Below are 20,928 nucleotides of genomic sequence, written 5' to 3'. Positions count from 1 at the left end.
AAGCTGCACATTAATGTAAATCCCTCAATTAATATTAACCCCCATCTGACCTTCTTACCAAATTAATATGACAAAAAAAAAAATATTTTTAGCAGCCAAGAACCTGCAGAGGAGCAAAGGTAATTTATTTTCTGCATTTTCTGTTTTCTTATATAAGAAAACCACTAGAGCCAAAACAAGTAAAAATAATGCAATAGAGCCAAAAATTCTGCAAATTCAGATTGTTGGTCACTTTTTGATGAAGCAATGTTCGTTAAACACAGTACTCAAGAAAAGTGTGTGTGTGTGTGTGTGTGTGTGTGTGTGTGTGTGTGTGTGTGTGTGTGTGTGTGTAATTGCATTCCTATGCTTGTGAGGAGATTGACCTGTTTACACACCAACACTGTGGGGACTTTAGTTGTACTGGGGACAAAAAAAAATGAGGTCCCGACAAAGCTGCTCAAGGCTAATCAATGCAGGGGATCCTGCTGATATGCTCGGCATACAAATCTGGCAATTCCCCACGAGTAACATTTGTCGGACCAAAATTGTGCATGTGTCCAATGTGGAGGGGAGTGTGTGTGTGCGTGTGTGCGCGATGCTGCTAGAGTTCACACTTAAGCAGGTATGCACAGTGTTCCCTGGCTTTTTACACTGGACAGGGATAAGACAAGGTCGCATCCATCAGCTGCTGAAAGTAAAGTGGGGACAGTGAAGCATGACAGAGCCCATCGGAGGCTCAGATTATAGCCCGGAGAGCAGAGGAGATGAGTATGCCCCTGACGCATCAGAGGAGAGTGGTTCAAACATCAGCGGTGATGCCTCATTGCCCACCAGTGGACCAAAGTGCTGGTACCCAGAGATGTGTTCTACTACTACCATTCTCGACCTGCTGACAGTGGCGTTTTAAGCACAGTGGGTCAGAAAGACCGCAGAGTGTCTGTCCAAGCGCTATCCAGAAACAGTGATGGCTCCAGGGCATATAACAAAAAGCAGTACTGCCTGTACTGTGAGAAGCCAGTCTTAAAAATAGCCCGTCATATGGAGAATATTCACTACAATGATATTAAAGTAGCCTGGCCCATGAAATTCCCCAAGCACTCAAAAAAAAAAAAGAAAAAGTGCATGCAATTGGCACATCTTCGCAATAGGGGCAACTTTGTGTACAACACTGAGACGATAAAGACAGGACATGGCACGCTGGTCCCTTCTAGACAAAGAGATAGATGCCGAAGGCTTCATGCAGCTTGCCAAGGCTTGTTTGCAAGAAAATACCTGTGGCGACACATGAAGAGATGCAAGCTAAACCGGAGGGGCAACAAGCCCACTCCTGGCAAAAACAGTCCAGTCACTGTGCGCCTTTGCTCAGCCTGTTCCACCTGACATCAGTGGTGGCTTTTGGAAGCTCATGAGCGACGTGACCCCAGATGAAATGTTACTTGCAGTCAAAAATGACCAATGCATCATGCAGGTGGGACAGCATCTCTTCAACTAGGTTGGTACAAATGTTGCCAGGCACAAGTACATTTATCAGAAGCTTAGAGAAATGGGCAGGCTACTGCTACAGGCCAGAAGAGCTACCCATTTGGACAGGATGGAAGACTTTACCATTCCATCGAACTTTCTGTACGTAGTTGATGCTGTGAAGCTGATAGCTGGCTATGATGAGGAGACAGGTAAATTTAAGATGCCCTTTCTGGCATTGAAGGTCGGACACAGCTTACAAAAGATAGCGAGCATTGTGGAGTGCCGAACCATAATTGAGGGCTGCACTGGTGCAGTTGAAAATGCATGCAACTTCAGGAAGATAGGCAAGATGGAACAAGTTGATCTTATCGACTCCCTTGAAAACACTTAAGGAGTCCAAGTGGAACATGCCTCAGCTCTTACCTTTCACGGAAGATGTAAAAAAGATGCACTTGCACCTCGATGAGAAGCAGCAAGCCTACTGAAGTGGGCTAACCACCGATTCTACGGTTAACCACTGGGCACTACTTGCAAAAGTCACCCTGGCACAGGTGATCTTGTTCAATTGAAGAAGGGAAGGGGAAATTTCAAAAATGTTGCCGACTACCTTCTCCTCAAGAGATACCATGGATCTCCACGAAGATATGTCCCTAGCGCTTTCCGAAGTTGAGAGGAAGCTCTGCCAACAATTCACTCGCATTGAAATCCGAGGAAAACGAGGGAGAAAAGTCCCCATCCTGCTGACACCAGACATGCAAGCTGCAATGGAACGGCTCGCAGAAAAGCGTAATAAATGTGGAGTGGATAGCCAAAATGTCTACATGTTAACCGGACCAGCTGTCTTGTCACACTTCAGAGGCTCCAATTGCATACGACTGTTTGCCCGAAAGTTTGGGGCCAAGCATCCCCACACGCTGTCTTCCACGAAGCTTCGAAAGCACATTGCCACACTCTCAAAATAACCTAATGACACAACACTAGATCAGTTGTCAGGCTTTATTGTGCACGACATCAGGGTGCACCGGTAGTATTTTTGCCTCCCAGAAGGTACCCTCCAACTCGCCAAGATCAGCAAACTGTTAATGGCTCTCGAGAGTGGCAAACTGGCCGAATTCATAAGCAAGAATCTGGATGAGATACACATTGATCTGGACAGTAAGTGGAAAAACTTTTACCTTAGTCATTTGCATATCTGTTTCTTTCCAGAACCAATCTAGCTACAGAGCGACATATCGATGATGAGCAATCCCCCGTGACAGATGGCCAAGCGTTTAGTCAACACTTCCACGTCAGAAGAGAGGCGGTGTATGGACCTGGCAACACAGGACCAGTGCCCAGCCATGGCTTCCACAGGTAGGTGTAGCACACAGTTTTGCTAGGCAGAAGAACTTTGCCTTATCTGTATTTTGCGGATCCATAATGAACCACTCTACTTCCTTTCAGGTTGCAAAGAAGTGCGGAGGAAATCCGGGAACAGAGAGGAGGTCCAGGCTGTGGAGAAACACCTGATGAGGTTTATACAAACATGCCGGGTGCCCAGAAAGCGAGACTGTGTTACGTTCCTCATGGCTGAACCATCCATACTGAAAGATCGGAACTGGTCGGGGGGTGAAATTCTACATAAATAACCGCATAACAGCTTTAAAGAGGGATCAAACTTGTTGAAATGATGCAAAGTGGTTGAACAGGGCTGTAGCCTCCATGGCTAGGTGTCGGTGTAAACGGGCATGTGGATGTCCTCAGGCAGTCAAAATACATGACACTTTCCCCATCTTGCAGTCCGTGTCAGTACTTTACATAAAGTCAAAGTGTAAATCTCATTTTACACTTGGTAACTCTGGTGATAAGCAGCTCCTACACATACCCCTATGATTGGTCTGTCGACAGGGCATTAGGAAAGGGGTGTCCCTATATGCCATGTTCCAGTCATGGGCCCTCACAATGCAATAAAAACAAGTGTGTGTGTGTGTGTGTGTGTGTAAGAAGCCCCATCATAAGTGCACATCTGAAACACTAAAACATTTGCTAGTCAAAGTGGAGATGGGAGAGATTGGGATAATCTTCTGCTCTGCTATTTTCAATTAGTAAAATACACCCCAAAAAATCCTCTACTGCAGTTCCCAGTTAAAGCTCATTTATAGATGTCCTCCAGTGAGAATACTAGATAAAGCACAGGGAGAATGGGAGGAGCAAACTAAAGAAACCTTTTGTTTGACAGCTTTTAGAAGAAACACAGAGATCCCACCAAAATATCTAATACATAGGGACAACAGTTCACAGCTTTCAGCCAGGAGATAAAATAATAGTGATTGTTCCCATAGCGTTGCGCAAACTCTTGTCCTATTGGCAAGGGTCATATGAAATGATCTGTCAGGATGGTCCTATAAATTACAAACTCAAAAAAACACACGGTAGAAAGACAAAAGACAGCAAATTTACCATATCAACTTGCTAAAAGCACGGATAGATAGGGGAATCTGTACAGCTGTAGTGCAGGTTATAGTAGCTTCCCCTGAACCAGATGTAAAAAAAAATAAAAAAAATAGCTGATGACCTTATACCAGAACAAACATAGCGGCTGAAGCGTTTGTAAACCCTATGTGAGACGTCTTCTATACCAGGCAGAAAAATTCAATGGTTGATGATATCACCACAGAACCATTACAGTTCCTGAGGCAACAAAAGAAGATATATGCTTAGAAGTCCATAGCCAGGAGACAAGTCATCTTGGCTGACATAGTTATCATGTTGAATAAGTAGGTGCAGTTATAGAGGCATCAAGAAAGGTTTGTCTCACAGCCAGACAAGTCATGTGTTGCATTGCCTTAGAAGAAACCAAATACCAAGGCTACACTTTAGAGGGAGGACAACTAGGCCCTAATAAATAAAGAGAAACCATTTTAAGGTGGTACCATCCAATTCAGAAGAAACAAGTCAGAGCATTTTTGGAAGTGTTGAGTTACAGGTGTTTCATGTCAGGATTTTGCCACACATGCTTACTTACCAACTAATCTCATCAAGTCTTTCTTCTAAACTGATGCCTCATATGTTAGGCTGGGTACACACTACAGATAATTTCTCCCAATGAGATATTGTTAACTATTTCACCAACGACTGACAGCATGCCGATTCATGTGTACACGCTAAACGCGTTTTACACGATTTACCTTCAGATCTGTGCTCATCTGTCATAACCAACGGCTGAAAAGATCGTGACTCTGCATACTCCATAGAGATCTATGCACACTGCCAGTCATGAATGTATACACACAATGCATTTAAAAATCAAACCGTACCATGTGTTTTGGAATGATAATCATTCATTGTTGGAGCGGACACACTAATGCGATATTGGACTGAATGGTCGTTTATTGTGTGATTGGCCCGATAATCGTCTGAAAAACCTGTAGTGTGTACCCAGCTTTACTCTTCCAGGTGTACTTTACAGTTTGTAGGAGAGAAATAGCACCACAAAGCTACTGCAGTTCCAGAGCATATGGTCAGACCCCACTCCTAAAATTTTGGTTTTGCGCCCGTTGATAATTGTTACCCCTGCCTTGAAATACTATGGTAGGTAAGACCTTTATGTTCTACTAAAGCGGATGGACAGGAATAAAGATACAAATGCCACAGTGACCGATTGGTTTCTTTTCTTGCCATGCAAATGTAGATGCAAGGGATTCTGTTTATGTAAGCAGAAGGTTGGCGTGTCTTGTGTTCTAGCACAGATGGAGTTAAATGAGACACTCTAGCAGTTCCCAGGTGAGTATAAAGCTCTGCTCATTCAGCATTCTGGGCTTGATGTTATCTATCCTTGAATGACATAGAGCTGAATACTTACTAAGGTAAAATCCTGGATATTGTGTAGGATACAAAATAACTGGTCAGTTTTAGTCAGGAAAGATTTATGATCAGTTACTAAACAGCCTCTATTAGTTCCACTATATTATTTAAATACCCTATTGCTACTTTGTATAACAGACTACCACTTTACTGGTATAATCCTTGTTTTATTGCTTGAAAGAAAGATTTATAAGAGAAAAAAAAGTGTATATTTATTTACAATGGTTTATAATACCAATATGGTCTTAATTAACAATAAAAATGTGATTATTATATAAGCACAATTATGTAATATATTCTTTTCATCTATTCTTTTTTCAGCTATTACAACAAAAGCACAGTGGCCTAGTGGTTAGCACTTCTGCCTCACATGAGTTAGATTCCCGACCATGGCCTTATCTGTGTGGAGTTTGTATGTTCTCCCTGTGCTTGCGTGGGTTTCCTCCGGGTGCTCCGGTTTCCTCCCACACTCCAAAAACATACAGGTAGGTTAATTGGCTGCTATCAAAATTGACACATTGATTGTGTGAGTGTGTGTCTATATTAGGGAATTTAGATTGTAAGCTCCAGTAGGGCAGGGACTGATGTGAATGGGTTCTCTGTACAGCGCTGCGGAATTAGTGGCGCTATATAAATAAATGATGATGATGATGATGATGAAAAGCATATCATAAAAGAAAAACTGGTGCCTATAGAAGTATATGTAAAAATGTCTGTTCATATATTACTGCTTTATGTCATCGCTTACCAAGAATAGTACTTCTACAGGTGCATTTTGCTAGTTGGGTAACAAAATTGAACTAGAGTGCAATTTTTTCCTCCCACCCCCTTCTCGACCAATACATCTACTAACAAAAGAATCATAACTGAAGATATGTTTCTTTGCAAACTTAGTAATATCATTTGGGAAGTTTCCTTTCTGCATGAGAGTAGGAAAAACATTAACAAGGATCACACTGGGTACTAGAACACCTAGGAGTGGGCCAGATTTAGCCTACAAAGGATGTTCAATCATAAATGAGGTCCTTACACTCCTGCTAAATGAAGCTTTCACATTGCCCTGGATAGAACTTTATTCATAACCAGCTGATGACTCGTGGAAACTAACACAAACCTGTAACCTTTCCCACAGCAAAATCGTGCGTTACTAGGCCCCTTTCTTGTTACATGCCACTGGGAGGGAGCCATGTATTCTGGCATATAACATTCAAAGAGATCTTACTGGTTTGTTTTATAAAATGTATGAACGCGTGTTCATTCTACTAAATAAAAAGAACATCAAGATGTTGATCAAAACAGACAGTTTAAGCTGACACACATGGGCCAGTCATGTCACTAAGGACCTTTAAAGCCAAACACAAAAGGATGCCAACTTTGATTTATGCTGGGGCTTATAACTCCTTTAGTAGTCATCTTCCAATCACATTTTCCAATATGCCTGATAATAATCAGATTGATTTTTAGGAGAGATTAATATTGATATTGAACTTTGGAGCTACACATGCTGCAATTCCCAGCCTACAGCCCAATATCTCCTGAGATATAATAACGAGCTTGATCAGCTTCAGGGTGCTCATTTTAATGACAACAACATGTTCATATTACTATGTAATTCTCTAAAGCAGGGAAAAATTGCTGCTTTTGCAGTTCCAACACAGCGGGAGATCCACATGATGCCTGTGAGGAAACCAGACTCTGAAACGGAGCATCCCTGGAAGACACTGGCCTGTCTACAGCCGGAGGTCAGGATCCCATAATCTTCCACCAATGTCTGACACAGATGTATTTGGCTTTAAACTCCACGGTTGTTTGAGAACACACGATTATGATTACTTAATGGGGTGGGAAATATTTATATAAAGTACTTTCCAGCATTCAAACTTAGAGGAGGTGGGTGGGGAAGCATTTGTACAGCATTGTTCTTACCGCACACATGCTATACTTATAAATTCACATTTGATTTGTGTGTGTAATTGCTTAAATGAATCCAGATAACTGGCTGTCAACTCCAAGACTTTAAAGCATGTGGCACATTAGTACTATACATTGCAGTTCACTAGCCAGAGAAAATGCACCACTTTCTGTCTCTGCACACATAAGAAATAGCATCTATTTGGAGCAATGTGTCACATTTTTGCAGGTGTATATATAAAAAAGTATAAGTATTAGTAGTTGCTAGCCGAACACAATATATGTGGGGTATTGGATAAAAGTTGCTAGTCTGTACGTTCAAATTTGTAGGTGTGAGACAATAAATTTTAAGCCTCCTCATTAACACACTTGGGGCTAGATTTACTAAGCGGCGGGTTTGAAAAAGTGGGGATGTTGCCTATAGCAACCAATCAGATTCTAGCTATCATTTTGTAGAAGGTACTAAATAAATGATAGCTAGAATCTGATTGGTTGCTATAGGCAACATCCCCACTTTTTCAAACCCGCAGCTTAATAAATCTAGCCCTTGGGGGGAGATTCAATTCCCTGTGTTGTTCTTTAGAACAGGCAGGGTGCGCCTCATTACTGTTAGTACGGTAATTTTAACACAGATTTCTGCTTGCAGCCCATGAAGCTGTGAGCAAAAACTAGCATTGAAACTACCGTATTAACGGTAATAATGCGCATCAATTATCGTAGTAACGGTAATGATGCGCACCCTGCATTGGTCTAAAGCACAAGAGGGCATTGAATCTCCCCCTTGGAAATTAATTAATAGCACAATTGCAAATTTAGTCATCCAAATAGATCAATTTTACACAAGTTACTAACCATTGCACAGTGTGTAGTCTCTTTCTAAAAGAATCAAAATCCGATCACTTGTTTTGATTTGTAAGTTCGAAAAAATTATTTTGGTAGATGACGCTTTTGGCGTGTGTGCAGCCGTTGGCTGAAGAAGCATGCGTGGCCAACTTCCATTGCAATCTGATCAGATTTGTGCTATTTAGCATTTTACATGTGTGTATGAACTGTTTTCATATCAGATGTCAATGATCCAATCCGATTAGAAACATGTTGCAAGCAGAAGAATTCAGGGGCCCACACACTGCACAGCCAGATCTGTGTTCAATTTGGCCGTAAAAGGTGAGTGGCCATATTGGGTAGATCCAACTGTTTGTGTTGGCTGTCTGATACAGCCGTATGCAACTGAGCTTTAATGGTGCAGATGGAGGCAAATATATAGCTGGCAAATGGACATTAAGAATTGTACAGTATGATATTTTGATATGTTTGCAGAATGAAGTGTATGATCAGTCTGAACCTATATTTTGTGAGCTTGTAAATGGGGGTATATATTTACTAGACTGTTGGTTTGAAAAAGTTGAGATGTTGCCTATAGCAACTAATCAGATTCTAACTGGCTATCATTATGTAGAATGCATTAAATAAATGAAAGCTAGAATATGATTGAAGATGTTGCCTATAGCAACCACTTTTTCAAACCCGCAGTTTAGTAAATATACCCCTTGGTGTTAATTTGCATGGTGTGAAATGTGAAAACATCACTGCAAAGTTCACTAATGACTGAAATTATCAGAGGATGTGTAGATACATTTTACCTGCATCAAATATATCTAAATGGTAAAAATAAAATAAAAACAAAAATCCCAAAAACCTGTTCCTATGAAAGTATAGGACAGGTCCTTATTATTAGAACCTCCTGATCACCAGTAAGAAAGAAGAATAACCTTCTGCCACCACTCACAAATCAGGAAGTGTCATAACTTCACCCTCTCCACCCCTTGCATCTCATTTAAATCCACCCCAACATATGCCTCCATCTTGATGTGCAGATCCTCGCGCTTCTTATTAAACCAGGAACATTTGGCAAAAACAGGTGCTTGTGGTCACAAAACAGTGCACACTTTTGAACGATTGTAAATGACCCCTAATTTCTTTCTGTAGAGCTGTTCTTAAAATTAAAACACTGCAATTCAGGGTCCATCTTGAAATAAGCACTTGTCTGTCCTTTTCAGACAACCTCTCATTAAATGTTTCTGGCATTCGGGATGTATTTATCCCTTAGAGAGGGAGAAGGCTGATAAAAAAAAAAAAGAAAAAAGTATCGGAGAAAACAAATTAAGCATTTTATGAACAAGTGGCCACAAATCACATACAGGTAGTGCTTCATTTACCATTGAATCAGTGAATGTTAATTAGTGTCAAGACCACTTTAAAACGGAACAGTAATGCGGTTAAAGTTACCATAGAAACAGAAGTCTGATCACATTTGTCCACCAAATATGTACTCAGAGTCGAAACATAACATATCAACATTTGGCTCTTTTAGATGTTGAAAAATAACATTGTAACAGTTGACTGTTCATGATCTTAAAGGATATACACAGCCCTAAGGGGAGATTAAAAAGAAGTGTATAGTTTCTTTACCGCATTGCAAAATGGTTCCACTTACACGACTTTTATACATGTAACACACATTCACTACTGTTAAAATCACTTCACTTTATCAGACCTCATGCAGCCAGTCTCTGCACCTCCCTGTGTAGGTATTGTAAAATTCCAACATAGATTCATTTAAATGTATTTAGCGTCTGCAACAGTTTGGTTTAATTAGTGCAAGTTCTTCATGCTCAGTGGAGCGATGTTTTGCTAATCAAAGTGGAAATGCTGTATGTGGAATTCTGCCTGCAACAGAATTCTAAAAACAGGATCTAGTCGTTGAGGGTGAAACTGCGCACAGTATGGAGGGGGCAGGGGGGTGTTTTATTGTTTGCTGTGATTTCGATTTAAAAATAAAAATTAAAAACAATTCGCAGGAAATAATACAATCTTCTATTGGAACTTTTGTAAACCCTCCCCCTCCAGCACACACATTGTATTTTTTGTAGCAGCGTACCAAATAATAAGTAACACATACGGTTATTTGGTCTAAAGCTGGGTTCACACTACAGAAAATTATTGCAGACTCGATTTCTGAAATGATTTTACTGATGACTGAAAGTCCCCTTTAGCAGGCTAATTTATGTGTACACACCTACACGATCTACCGTCACATCTGTGATCTTCATCTCTCATAACCATCTGCTGAAAAGATTGTGACTCTGCATACCCTATATAAATATATATATATATATATATATATATATATATATATATATATATATATATATATATATATATATATATATTATACACACATATTATATATGTACACACTTCCACATTTGCCAGACATAGTTCCATCCTTGATTGTGATTTTTCAGAAGTTTAAAAAAACCAAAAAACAAAACAAAATGATCAATGTGATAGGATACAATGCTTTGGTACAATAAAACATTATTGTGGGAGCGTATACACTAATGAGATATAATCATCATCATCATTTATTTATATAGAGCCAACATATTCCGTAGCGCTTTACAACTGGGGACAAACATAGTAAACTAATAAACAATCTGGGTAAAACAGACAAAGAGGTGAGAAGGCCCTGCTCGCAAGCTTACAATCTATCTCAACAAACGGTCATTTTTCACGTGATCAGCACCATAACTGGATAAAAAACCTGTAGTGTGTACGCAGCTTAAGAGTGGTGAAAGTTATGGGAGAAAAACTAATCTTTGGCGGTAAAAATAAAAACTAAGAAACTACGAAGTACCACAAAAACAAGTAAAGTGTATATACACCCATCTCTAAACTACTAAAAGTGGAATCGTAGAAATACCATTTATTTAAAGAGAAACGTAACCCATTTTTAAACAATAATTTATATATTTTTTTTACTTTGTTTATAAATGATCTGTAAAAGCACAAAGTATCTGTAGATGACATAGATAATGTTAATGCTCATATGCCAGGTACTAGAACTGTTGTATATGGCAGCATTTCTCAGTGAGCACTAACAGTGCAAGTTTTCCAGGTCTCCTCATAGAATAACAAGTGAAATAATTAGTACTAATCAGTGGATCTTTTTAAAAATGTGTCAGTCAGTATTTAATACAGCTGTGCTCCAGCTGGGAGAGATGGAAACCATTCCACTAGCAACGCCTGATATCTGAGAAATGCTAGTACATGGTACAATCACATGACAGAAACAAGGATGGCAGACTCACATAGAACAAGAGTTGGCGCTAATTGATCCCAGCAATATTTATGATTACTTCAACATGACTCAGATTTATGCCGTGAGCTGGCCAACTACATACAGAATTTGCCAGCTAGTTTGGTCATTAGAACCCAAACTGACCAGATGTTGGCAAGTATACAACGAAAATAATCATCCAGACAAATCAAAACAGTTTTACATTTTGATTGTGCTGGGCAGAAAATCCCGTTGGCCGAAACCTTGTGCTGCTCCTCATCTGGTCATTCATCTCTATAAAAACTTGGCATTTATTCACAATGTTCAAATTGGCCACAGACCTGTTAGTTTGGTAGCCATGCTGGATGACTGACTCACCGCATGTGTGGCCTGTCTTAGAGAAACAGACTAATAATAAAGTATTTATTCAAAGTTGCCAACTGCTCCTGTATTCATTCACAGGTTTTAAAGTTTGTTCCTAGCAAATGAATTACCTTGACAACTTCCCATTTCATATGAAGGTTTTTAATTATTTGTACAATATCACTTCTATTGTTCTGCATGATGGATGCAAGTCTCATACTGTACTATTGTCTACACATAACTATATAAAATAATTTATCTTGAACAGTGTGAAATTTCCATTATTTTTGCTTATGTGATTTTCTGAATAAATAATTCACATTGTATTGTGAAAGCATAATATGTGACCATTTATGTCAAAGTGATCCATACCTAGCTTCTATAGGTTGTTAGATACTAAAAAGTGTATCTAAAGATCACCATGCATTCATCATCATCATCATCATTTATTTATATAGCGCCACTGATTCCGCAGTACTGTACAGAGAACTCATTCACATGAGTCCCTGCCCCATTGGAGCTTACAGTCTAAATTCCATAACACACAGAGAGAGAGGGAGAGACTAGGGTCAATTTTGATAGAAGCCAATTAACCTACTAGTATGTTTTTAGAGTGTGGGAGGAAACCAGAGCACCCGGAGGAAACCCACGCAAACACAGGGAGAACATACAAACTCCACACAGATAAGGCCATGGTCGGGAATTGAACTCATGACCCCAGCACTGTGAGGCAGAAGTGCAAACCACATTTCTTTTGTGTCCACTTCTGCACACTGTATGCATTGGTCACACAAGCCCAACTCCCACTGGGATATCTTCTGTCTGATGGCAGCAGCTTTGATAATCTAAGAGCAAATTACTTTACAAGCTGTGGAATGGACAGGCGCTGACATCAAACAGTTAGTGCAGATGTCAATCTACTTTACATAAATGTAGTCCAGAAAATGTAGGCAAATTCAGTAAGCTCTAGAAAATGTACAGTTGTACAATTCACAGATAAGGAATCAATTGGTTGATTTTATGACCAACAGTCACCAATGTGGCAGTATAATAAGAAATATAAATATCTTAATTTTAATATCAAAATATATTCAGTGTAGAAGTTGCAACACATGGCTTTTCAGTGAGATAGTGGGTGTAGCCACTTTCAGCAGAGTAAGTTTGTCCTAGCTGAATAGACACGGTGGCGTAGTGGTTAGCACTTCTGCCTTACAGAACTGGGGTCATGAGTTAAATTCCCGACCATGGCCTTGTCTGTGTGGAGTTTGTATGTTCTCCCCTCGTTTGCATGGGTTTCCTCCCACACTCCAAAAACATACTGGTAGGTTAATTGGCTGCTAACAAATTGACGTACGTGTGTGTGTGTGTGTGTGTGTGTGTGTGTGTGTGTGTTAGGGAATTTAGACTGTAAGCCCCAATGGAGCAGGGACTAATGTGAGTGAGTACAGCTCTGCGGAATTAGTGGCGCTGTATAAATAAATATCCACCCATTTGTAAGTGTACAGATAGTCTAATTTAATGTACAGCTACAATTTACTTATCAGATTTGTAGAAGCACACACCATGTAACATCTATTGAAAACTTACGAGGATAAACTAGCTATGTAAATTTAAAAAAAATATTCTGATTCAATGAATATGAAGAATTTCCCTTTTTATTGAGAAGTGATGTGTTATATATGTTGTATGTTACATCCTTAAAGTGACTGAATTAGCATTATGTGTAAAGGTCAATAATATCATGACTGTATAACTACACAAAGAGTTGCTGCTTTCCGGTGAGAGAAAGAAAATGAAGGAAAGCTTAGCCCAGCTTTAGACTTCACAGTAAGCTGGTACTCCGTGCCTATGCTGGGTTCTCCAGCGCCTCCCTGCCCCGGGTCAGTGAAAGTTCTGCAAGGACCAATGTGGCACTGCACTGTGAATACGAGGCAGACGTAATACTGCACCAGGCCGTCCTTCTAGAAAGGAGTGGAGGTGTTGCCCATAGCAACCAATTAGATTGTAGCTAGAATCTGATTGGTTGCTATGGGCAACTCCTCCACTTTTCCTTATTAGAAGGTTTGATAAATCTACCCCTAAACATAAGGGCACCACATAATGTAAAAAAAAGATTACTTTTTCTTCATATAAATAACTAGAGCACATGCATATAGTAACTTAAAATACATGAATGAAATAGCAAAGATGCATTCATGTTACCATAATGGCTTTGGTCAAGACATTAAATCAGAACTTTTGTTACTATACAAATCACCACTTGGTTTTTATGTTGTTACACATCATAAATGCTGAAAAGCCTTATGGTTAAACTATGTCCATTCGTTTCACATCTCTGCCCCTCTTATAGGTACCATGTAACATTTTCAGGTATTAGATTGTAACTTTTTGGAGAAAAGAGATTGGGACCACAAGGATTGGGTATACATACAACAATTTCCAATGCTACCGATATCACGGTAATCGTGTGCGGAAAAACCGTTAATACGGTCATTTACTCGCTGGATTTCAGCTCGCCTGAAATCCAGCAAGAGATTACGGTAATATATTTGGAGCGCGGGATTTTCGGCGGTCCCGCCGACAATTGAATATGCCCCTAAGACAACACTTCATAAAATATTGACTCCACATGTACACAATGAGGTAGATCTACTAAAACATCTAAACAGGAAAAGTGGAGTCGTTACCGACAGCAACCAGATTCTAGAATGTAATAAATAATCTGATTGGTTGCTATGGGCAACACCTGCACTTTGCCTTTTTAGAAGTTTCAGCAACTCTACCCCAGTGAGCTGTAAAAGCACAATAGAAGATGGAAAGCTTTCTGTGAACATTTCTAAAGACAAACTGTGTTTCCCTTATTTCTGAGCAATGGAGTCATCTTTTTGAACAATCCTACCTGAAAATAATCAGAACCACTGATTATCAGAACACTATGCCATTTCTAGTCTAACACACATTACAGCCATTTGCAGTTGTTTTAATCAGTAAAATCAATTTGTTATTAGCTGCATTTGTTACACTCATTAATGTTTGCTACACACTGACTAATTTGGTCCTTTTCTACCCTACTGCTCTGTGTCTAGGTCAGAGATCAGATCTCCCAGCAATTAAAAAAGAAAATTCAAGATATCATAAGCCCTTCCCACAATAAATGGAACATCCTGACTTTATTGAAAGTGCCATTTCTTTCCCGTTCTGAAAATCAAGACAGTCCCACTAAAATCAGGTCTATTAGGAGGTATGAGAAATAATTGTTCAGAGTTTGGATAAGGATCAGCAGATGTGAATCCACTTTGCCACTAGAAGCTCAAACTGGCATGGAGTCTAATGAGCACCCTGATATTCAACAAGGACCCCTGCAAGGAAGTACAGGTCTTTGTTGTGTGATGCGCACATTGCATAGCCCCCAGACTAGCCCCAATAAGCATCCAGTAACTGGTATAAAAGCATTTGTCATCGCAAGATGTAAAACAAAAAAAAATAATGTAGAGTTAAAATGACTTGCAGTGCTACATATTTTATCTCCCAGAACTCGTATCATTCGTATTGTGATTTTTTTTCCTTCTTCCAGGGGCTGGTATGGAGAGAATGGAAAAATATCTATAATAATGAGAATGTTCTACCACGGGAATAGCCCTGATCTGTACTGCAGAAACATCTGCTGGGAGACGCTCTGAAACAAAGGCAAAATGATGTGCTTTCTAAAGGCTTATTATGTCTTGCACACTGCTTTAAATCTTCCCTTACATACAGGAACTCAGGCGATGATGTAGAAATGGAAGAATCTGATTCTAGGAAAGAGAGTGGGTGCCCACCCTGGACCTTGTTTTGCTAATATCAGCAGGGTGTGTCTATAATGCAAAACGAGGTATTTATCTCAGCCAGCCAACTGTAGAGATTGTTGAATGTTAAATAAATGTTAAATAAAATACAATTGTTTTGCAACGTTTCTTGCTACAAATTCTGAATTGTGTTTTCTATATTATTGGTAAAGTTAAATTTTAAAAAATAAATAAAATAATTTTGTCTCCATAGCACATACCTTTGTAACATAAATGAAAGTGTAATAAATGAGAGGGGCACCCTTTCCATCTGCAACCAGGGGGGTGGAAGCTAATCGGTTAAGGGCCCTGGCAAGGTCAAGGCGCCCCCCCTCCACTCCACTTTAAGACCCCCACTCTGCTCTCAAAGTACAACAAAGCTAATTGTATCATCACCCCGCTGCCCAGTTGGTGTTGCCTGTGGCGGCCAAGGCTTGAGAACAAGATTCACATCAAGTGGGTGGCGCATATGCTGGTATCATGCACCCGCCCATTCAGTCTTCACTTAGTTGAATGCTTGATGGCGCAGTTTGCTGCCTATCCCTGCAGGTAAGGCTCCTGTGGGAGGACTGCATGCTCTCCTGGGAGGTCTCACCCAATCCCCGTAGTCTCCCGGACATTATTGGATAGAAGCCAACTGTGGTGTACGATCAGTTGCTGACTGTAATAAATGGCCCCAAGATGCCCGAAGTAATGAGGAGGGGGGGGGGAGGGAAATGGGCAAACAATATGAAATCAGACTTGATAGCTACACAACATATACTATAATGTTACGGATTGTGTGCTCATCAAATAAATATTAATCATGGCCACATTGCAGTTTTTCAGAAGACTGTTAATAAAAATAAAATAGGCAATATTCTACAATTATTTTAACATGTGCAAGAAAGGGAAATTTATATTTCAAGACATCATCATCATTAGTAGAAAAACAACCCACTCGCTAATCCAAACTGTTGAAGTTTCTCAAAATAATACTTCAATCAACATAAATCACTGCTGATAACTTAACTACTATTTACAAGGCCATAAATTAATTACAAGACCAACAACAAAGATGAACACTGTCACCTTATAGTAATGGAGGAATAGCTCACGAGAGCAATGATATAGTGTTATAGAGTTCTCTAAATGTATGGAAATGTCATATTGTTGAATGTGTTACTTATCCACTGATCAATGCTGCTTTGTAGAAATACTGGTTACTGATAACTATGTTCACAATCTCATGTTTAACAAAATGCCAAATCATTTCAAGGAAAATTATAAATCAAGTTACATATGTACATTTTAACATCTAATTGAGTTAATAAACATATTTTAAATGTTTTGTTATAGACCAATCTCATTTATGAGTATATTGATTCGCCTGTCTTTAAAATATATAGATTATTTTTTTTGCCAATTCTGGAAACAGAATATAAGCCGGCCCACACACAGAGAGCGGTGACCACGTATAGGGTCCTCTTACCACTGGTGGCCAATGTCACTAGTGGCCGAGCATCGTTCAACTGCCCCAGTGACATTGTTTGATAAATTACAGAGTATTTTTTATTGCTGCAATAAGAAATGATTAACTGAGGGGGTTTTAAAAAACAGACCCCTTAATGCCAATACAGTCAGTCGATACAAACCAGATCTTTTGGCCACAAACAATGAACAGTTTTAGGAACAACCACTGCATAAAGGGACCATTGATTCTGGACAATCAGTGGCCTCACATACACACTAATGTGGTCACCAGACATCCAGATTTCAGCCAATAAACTCCACTAAGTCAGTTGGGCATATGCCATAGTTTGGAATTTGCATACATAAGATATAGTGCCAAATTGGTTGAAAATAACATTGGCTCACTGGTTTGAAGTGTATGGTCAACCTTAAATCGAGACTATATTATTTCCATTGACTGAAAAAGAACTGTTCCTGGTACACCTGCCACCAACATAGGCCTGCCAGCTAAGTCTGAAGACATGTAGGTGCAGCCCAGCCAGAACACACAAATACCATTTGTGTTTTAGTAAAAAAAATAATTAATCACCCTTCGCACCCCATGCAACCCTTATTAATTACAACATTTATAAAATATTGCCCTTAGAATTTCAAGCATTTTAGTGATATGAATTCCCGATATGTAGGCACCCTCTTTGTTTATGCATGAACCCTGTGGAATTATACCAAAGTCCAGAGTTGAATCTTGGGTCAAACAGAAGCATTAACAATCAGTTAATTTAAGAGAACAGTCACACATTCCTCTCTGCAGAGAACACAGAGAAAGGCCATTGACATATCATGAGAAGGGCTTAGAAAATAATAATTTCTCATTACTATATACACGTACACTGCATGCAAGATCATATTGCAATAAGACAATTGGAATACATTATGTATATTTGCTTGGTGAATGCAGTGTTGAGAATCACTATAATTCTGTGAATCTTCATATACCCTGTGTGCACTGTGATGATGTAGCATCATCAACATATCGATTCAATTTGATGCCATTTTTAAAGAAATCAATGCAATTATGGCATATTTTCCCCTCAGTACACACATAGGTCACCAGATCCATAGTAATAAGCATATGCTACGTATTTCTCTCTGTAGATTTTGGAGGGCATGGTTTAGTGCAGGCCTGTCCAAGCTGTGGCCCTCCAGGTGTTGTGAAACTACAAGCCCCAGCATGCTTTGCCGGTAGACAACCAGCTGATAGCTGGAAGGGCATGCTGGGAGTTGTAGTTTCACAACACCTGGAGGGCCACAGGTTGGACAGGCCTGGTTTAGTGAAAGGAATAAGCTACAAGCTAAGGCAGTGCAACTAGTGGCAAGAAACGGTTTTACTATAGAATGTCCATTGTAGGACATGTCTCTCCCTTTAGGATCTGATCTTTGAGTATGTGTTTAGAACATTTAAGGAGAACTTGGATTTTATGGTCTTGATTCTTAAAGAACTCAATTAAGCATGCAGTGCCAAGAGAGCCTCACACAATGCGCTCCTGCATGTTCTTCCTGTTAAGTTGCAAAAGGAGCAAAAATGAGTAAAGATTTCATGGGGGTTATCTCTGTGAGCCTCATTGCACAAGACTCAAGCAGAAAGTCACTATTAACTGAATTTCCCCCATGAAGTGCGAGCAAAAAATGATAAAACACATTTCCGGGTGGGTATCTACTTGGAACCTCCACACACAAAGCTCCGGCAATAATTCCCTATTAATTAAATTCCCACCTAAATTAGTTTCCGAAGTGTATCTCTTTCAGCTAGAAAGTACACACTAGATTTCATAAAAACCCAGTATAAGTTAAATCACCATTAAGCTGTGCACATTTCACAAACGCTGGCTACCATGGATACCAGAACTCATAATATCAGCATATACACACAGAGATTAAAAACTATCCACCCCCACTTTTTCAGTATGACCCTTCCTGAATACACTGTGTGAATAGGTACAGGCTACAATCCCCAAGTATTAGTAACAGGAGATTTTTTTTTTCAAGCATGACTAAACACAGAGCATATATCTTTTGATTAAATACGTGATTTGTGTGATAAAACACAAAATGGCATTTACATTCCTGGAAACCAGTGGAAACTGAAAATCAAACATCTGACTAAAAATATAAGAATATAATATAAAAATATAATACAACAAAATTACAAGATCGTGGGATGCACTTTATATTATTAGAATAGTTGACAGTTTAGATATGATGCTATGGTTGTTTAGAGGACATTATTCATGAAAAATAGTTTTTACAATAGGTAGGAAGATTAAGGGATCAATTAACATTGGGAAAACATTATTCAGTATTTGACAACTTTATGTGTGTTGACATAATATTGTATGCTTAAATAGTGATATGCATGGAAATTTGCTGTTATATGTAAAAAAAACATTTAACATGTTTATTAGACATCCTGCACATATATTTAATGATGCTCTATTATAGGTATTATTATGGGTCACTTCAATAAAGGAGTCTAGTATATGAGATGTTGGGGGATATATATATATATATATATATATATATATATATATATATATATATATATATATATATTCACTTATAATAATGTCTTAAATGGAAAGTTAGCATGAGTAAAGGCCCCCATATATTACAGTAGCAGAGCAGAGCTTATTTTCCATCATTAAACAGTTAAGCAATCAACAGGAAAAAAAATAAATCTGTATTTTATGGTCACTTTACTGAAGTGCTCTATAGTACAATTCATACGCATCATTGTTAAACAATTGCAACAACTGACAAGCAAACAATTTTGAACAATTATTGTTTTAGTTAAAACACAAGTTAATTATTATTATTATTATTATTATTATTACTACTCTATAGCATAATAATAGTGGATTTATAGGGGACTAATTACACTATAGAGTTTTAGAAATGTGGTGTTTTAACTTGGGGTACCTGAAAAAAGTGAGAAGTTTTTTTCTGGGGGAGATAAACGTGAATGAATTATGAAAAAGAAAGCTACATTATATGACTATATCTGCATTAATGGTGGAATGATGGAAATAGTGTTTCTACTAATAGTTATGTCAGTTGGTTATAGGGACTGGTTTAATATATTGCTATCAAGGAATCCTTGGTCAGAGACATAAGAGTCACAGGGGACCAGTCCCCAAGCCCCCTCCCCCTCAGAGTGTATACATGATAAGGTGCAGCCTCGGTTCAAGCTGCTGCTGATACTCACAGCCTGAGGGCTGGTCCTGTCCTCTCTGTGCACCTCCTGTCTAGCTGCTGCTGCCCGGCTTCTGCCTGGAGATCTGCTGGATGTTGCAGGATGGGGTTTGTTGTCCTGCCATAGGTAGTAGAAGGTTCCTAGGATCCAGGCTACAGTTAGGATGGCGATTGCATTAGCCCTGATCCTCCTCATCCTGCCGGCTAGATGGAATGATGTTTAGGAATAGAGGAGGAGAGAGGCTGCCAGACCCCTTTACATTATTTCGCAGCCTGTGTATCTCCTGTGTTTTCCTCCTCCTCTCCTGCTGTCTCTTTCCAGCGTTCAGTCTCCCCCTCTCTCCTGTATCTCTCTGTCTGCCCCTCTCTCTCTCTCTGTATCTCCCTCCCTTCTCTCTCCTCTCACTCAGCTGTTTGTTTTAGCTCAGTCCTGCAGAGAGAGTTCATCCTCCTCAGGGTCCTAATGTCCACACAGATTACAGCCAGCAGTCTGTCAAATGTAAATGAGGGAGTGGGCTAAACTGCTTCACTAACGTGTGATTTCAGAATCAAACACGTATCAAACACCAAGTCATGTGTTTCAGTCAGTAATGCTGCACTGCAAATTAAATTGTGACCATTCTTCAAGGACACTTAAACAGTGACTAGGGTCATGAGATTACAAAGGTTTAATTTTGTACTTATTGCAAGGCAATGTATGATTAGTAGAAATGAAAATAA

The 20,928-nt window shown here is 39.3% G+C and overlaps 1 protein-coding gene across 1 annotated transcript in view; it reads right to left on the bottom strand.

Annotated features, from left to right (window-relative positions):
* GALNT16 (polypeptide N-acetylgalactosaminyltransferase 16) overlaps positions 1 to 20,673 on the bottom strand; it is a 76,969-nt gene extending 56,296 nt beyond the window's left edge. The window contains exon 1 of the mRNA XM_075193175.1: positions 20,222 to 20,673. Within this exon, the coding sequence (XP_075049276.1) occupies positions 20,222 to 20,404 (183 nt within the window). The 5' untranslated portion in view covers positions 20,405 to 20,673. The remainder of the gene's footprint in view (positions 1 to 20,221) is intronic.
* Between the last annotated feature and the right edge of the window lie 255 nt (positions 20,674 to 20,928).

Source organism: Mixophyes fleayi, chromosome 12 (genome assembly GCF_038048845.1).
Source record: "Mixophyes fleayi isolate aMixFle1 chromosome 12, aMixFle1.hap1, whole genome shotgun sequence".
Lineage (NCBI taxonomy): Eukaryota > Metazoa > Chordata > Amphibia > Anura > Limnodynastidae > Mixophyes > Mixophyes fleayi.
Note: the sequence above shows the minus strand (reverse complement) of the source record. Positions and strands in the feature narration are given on the sequence as shown.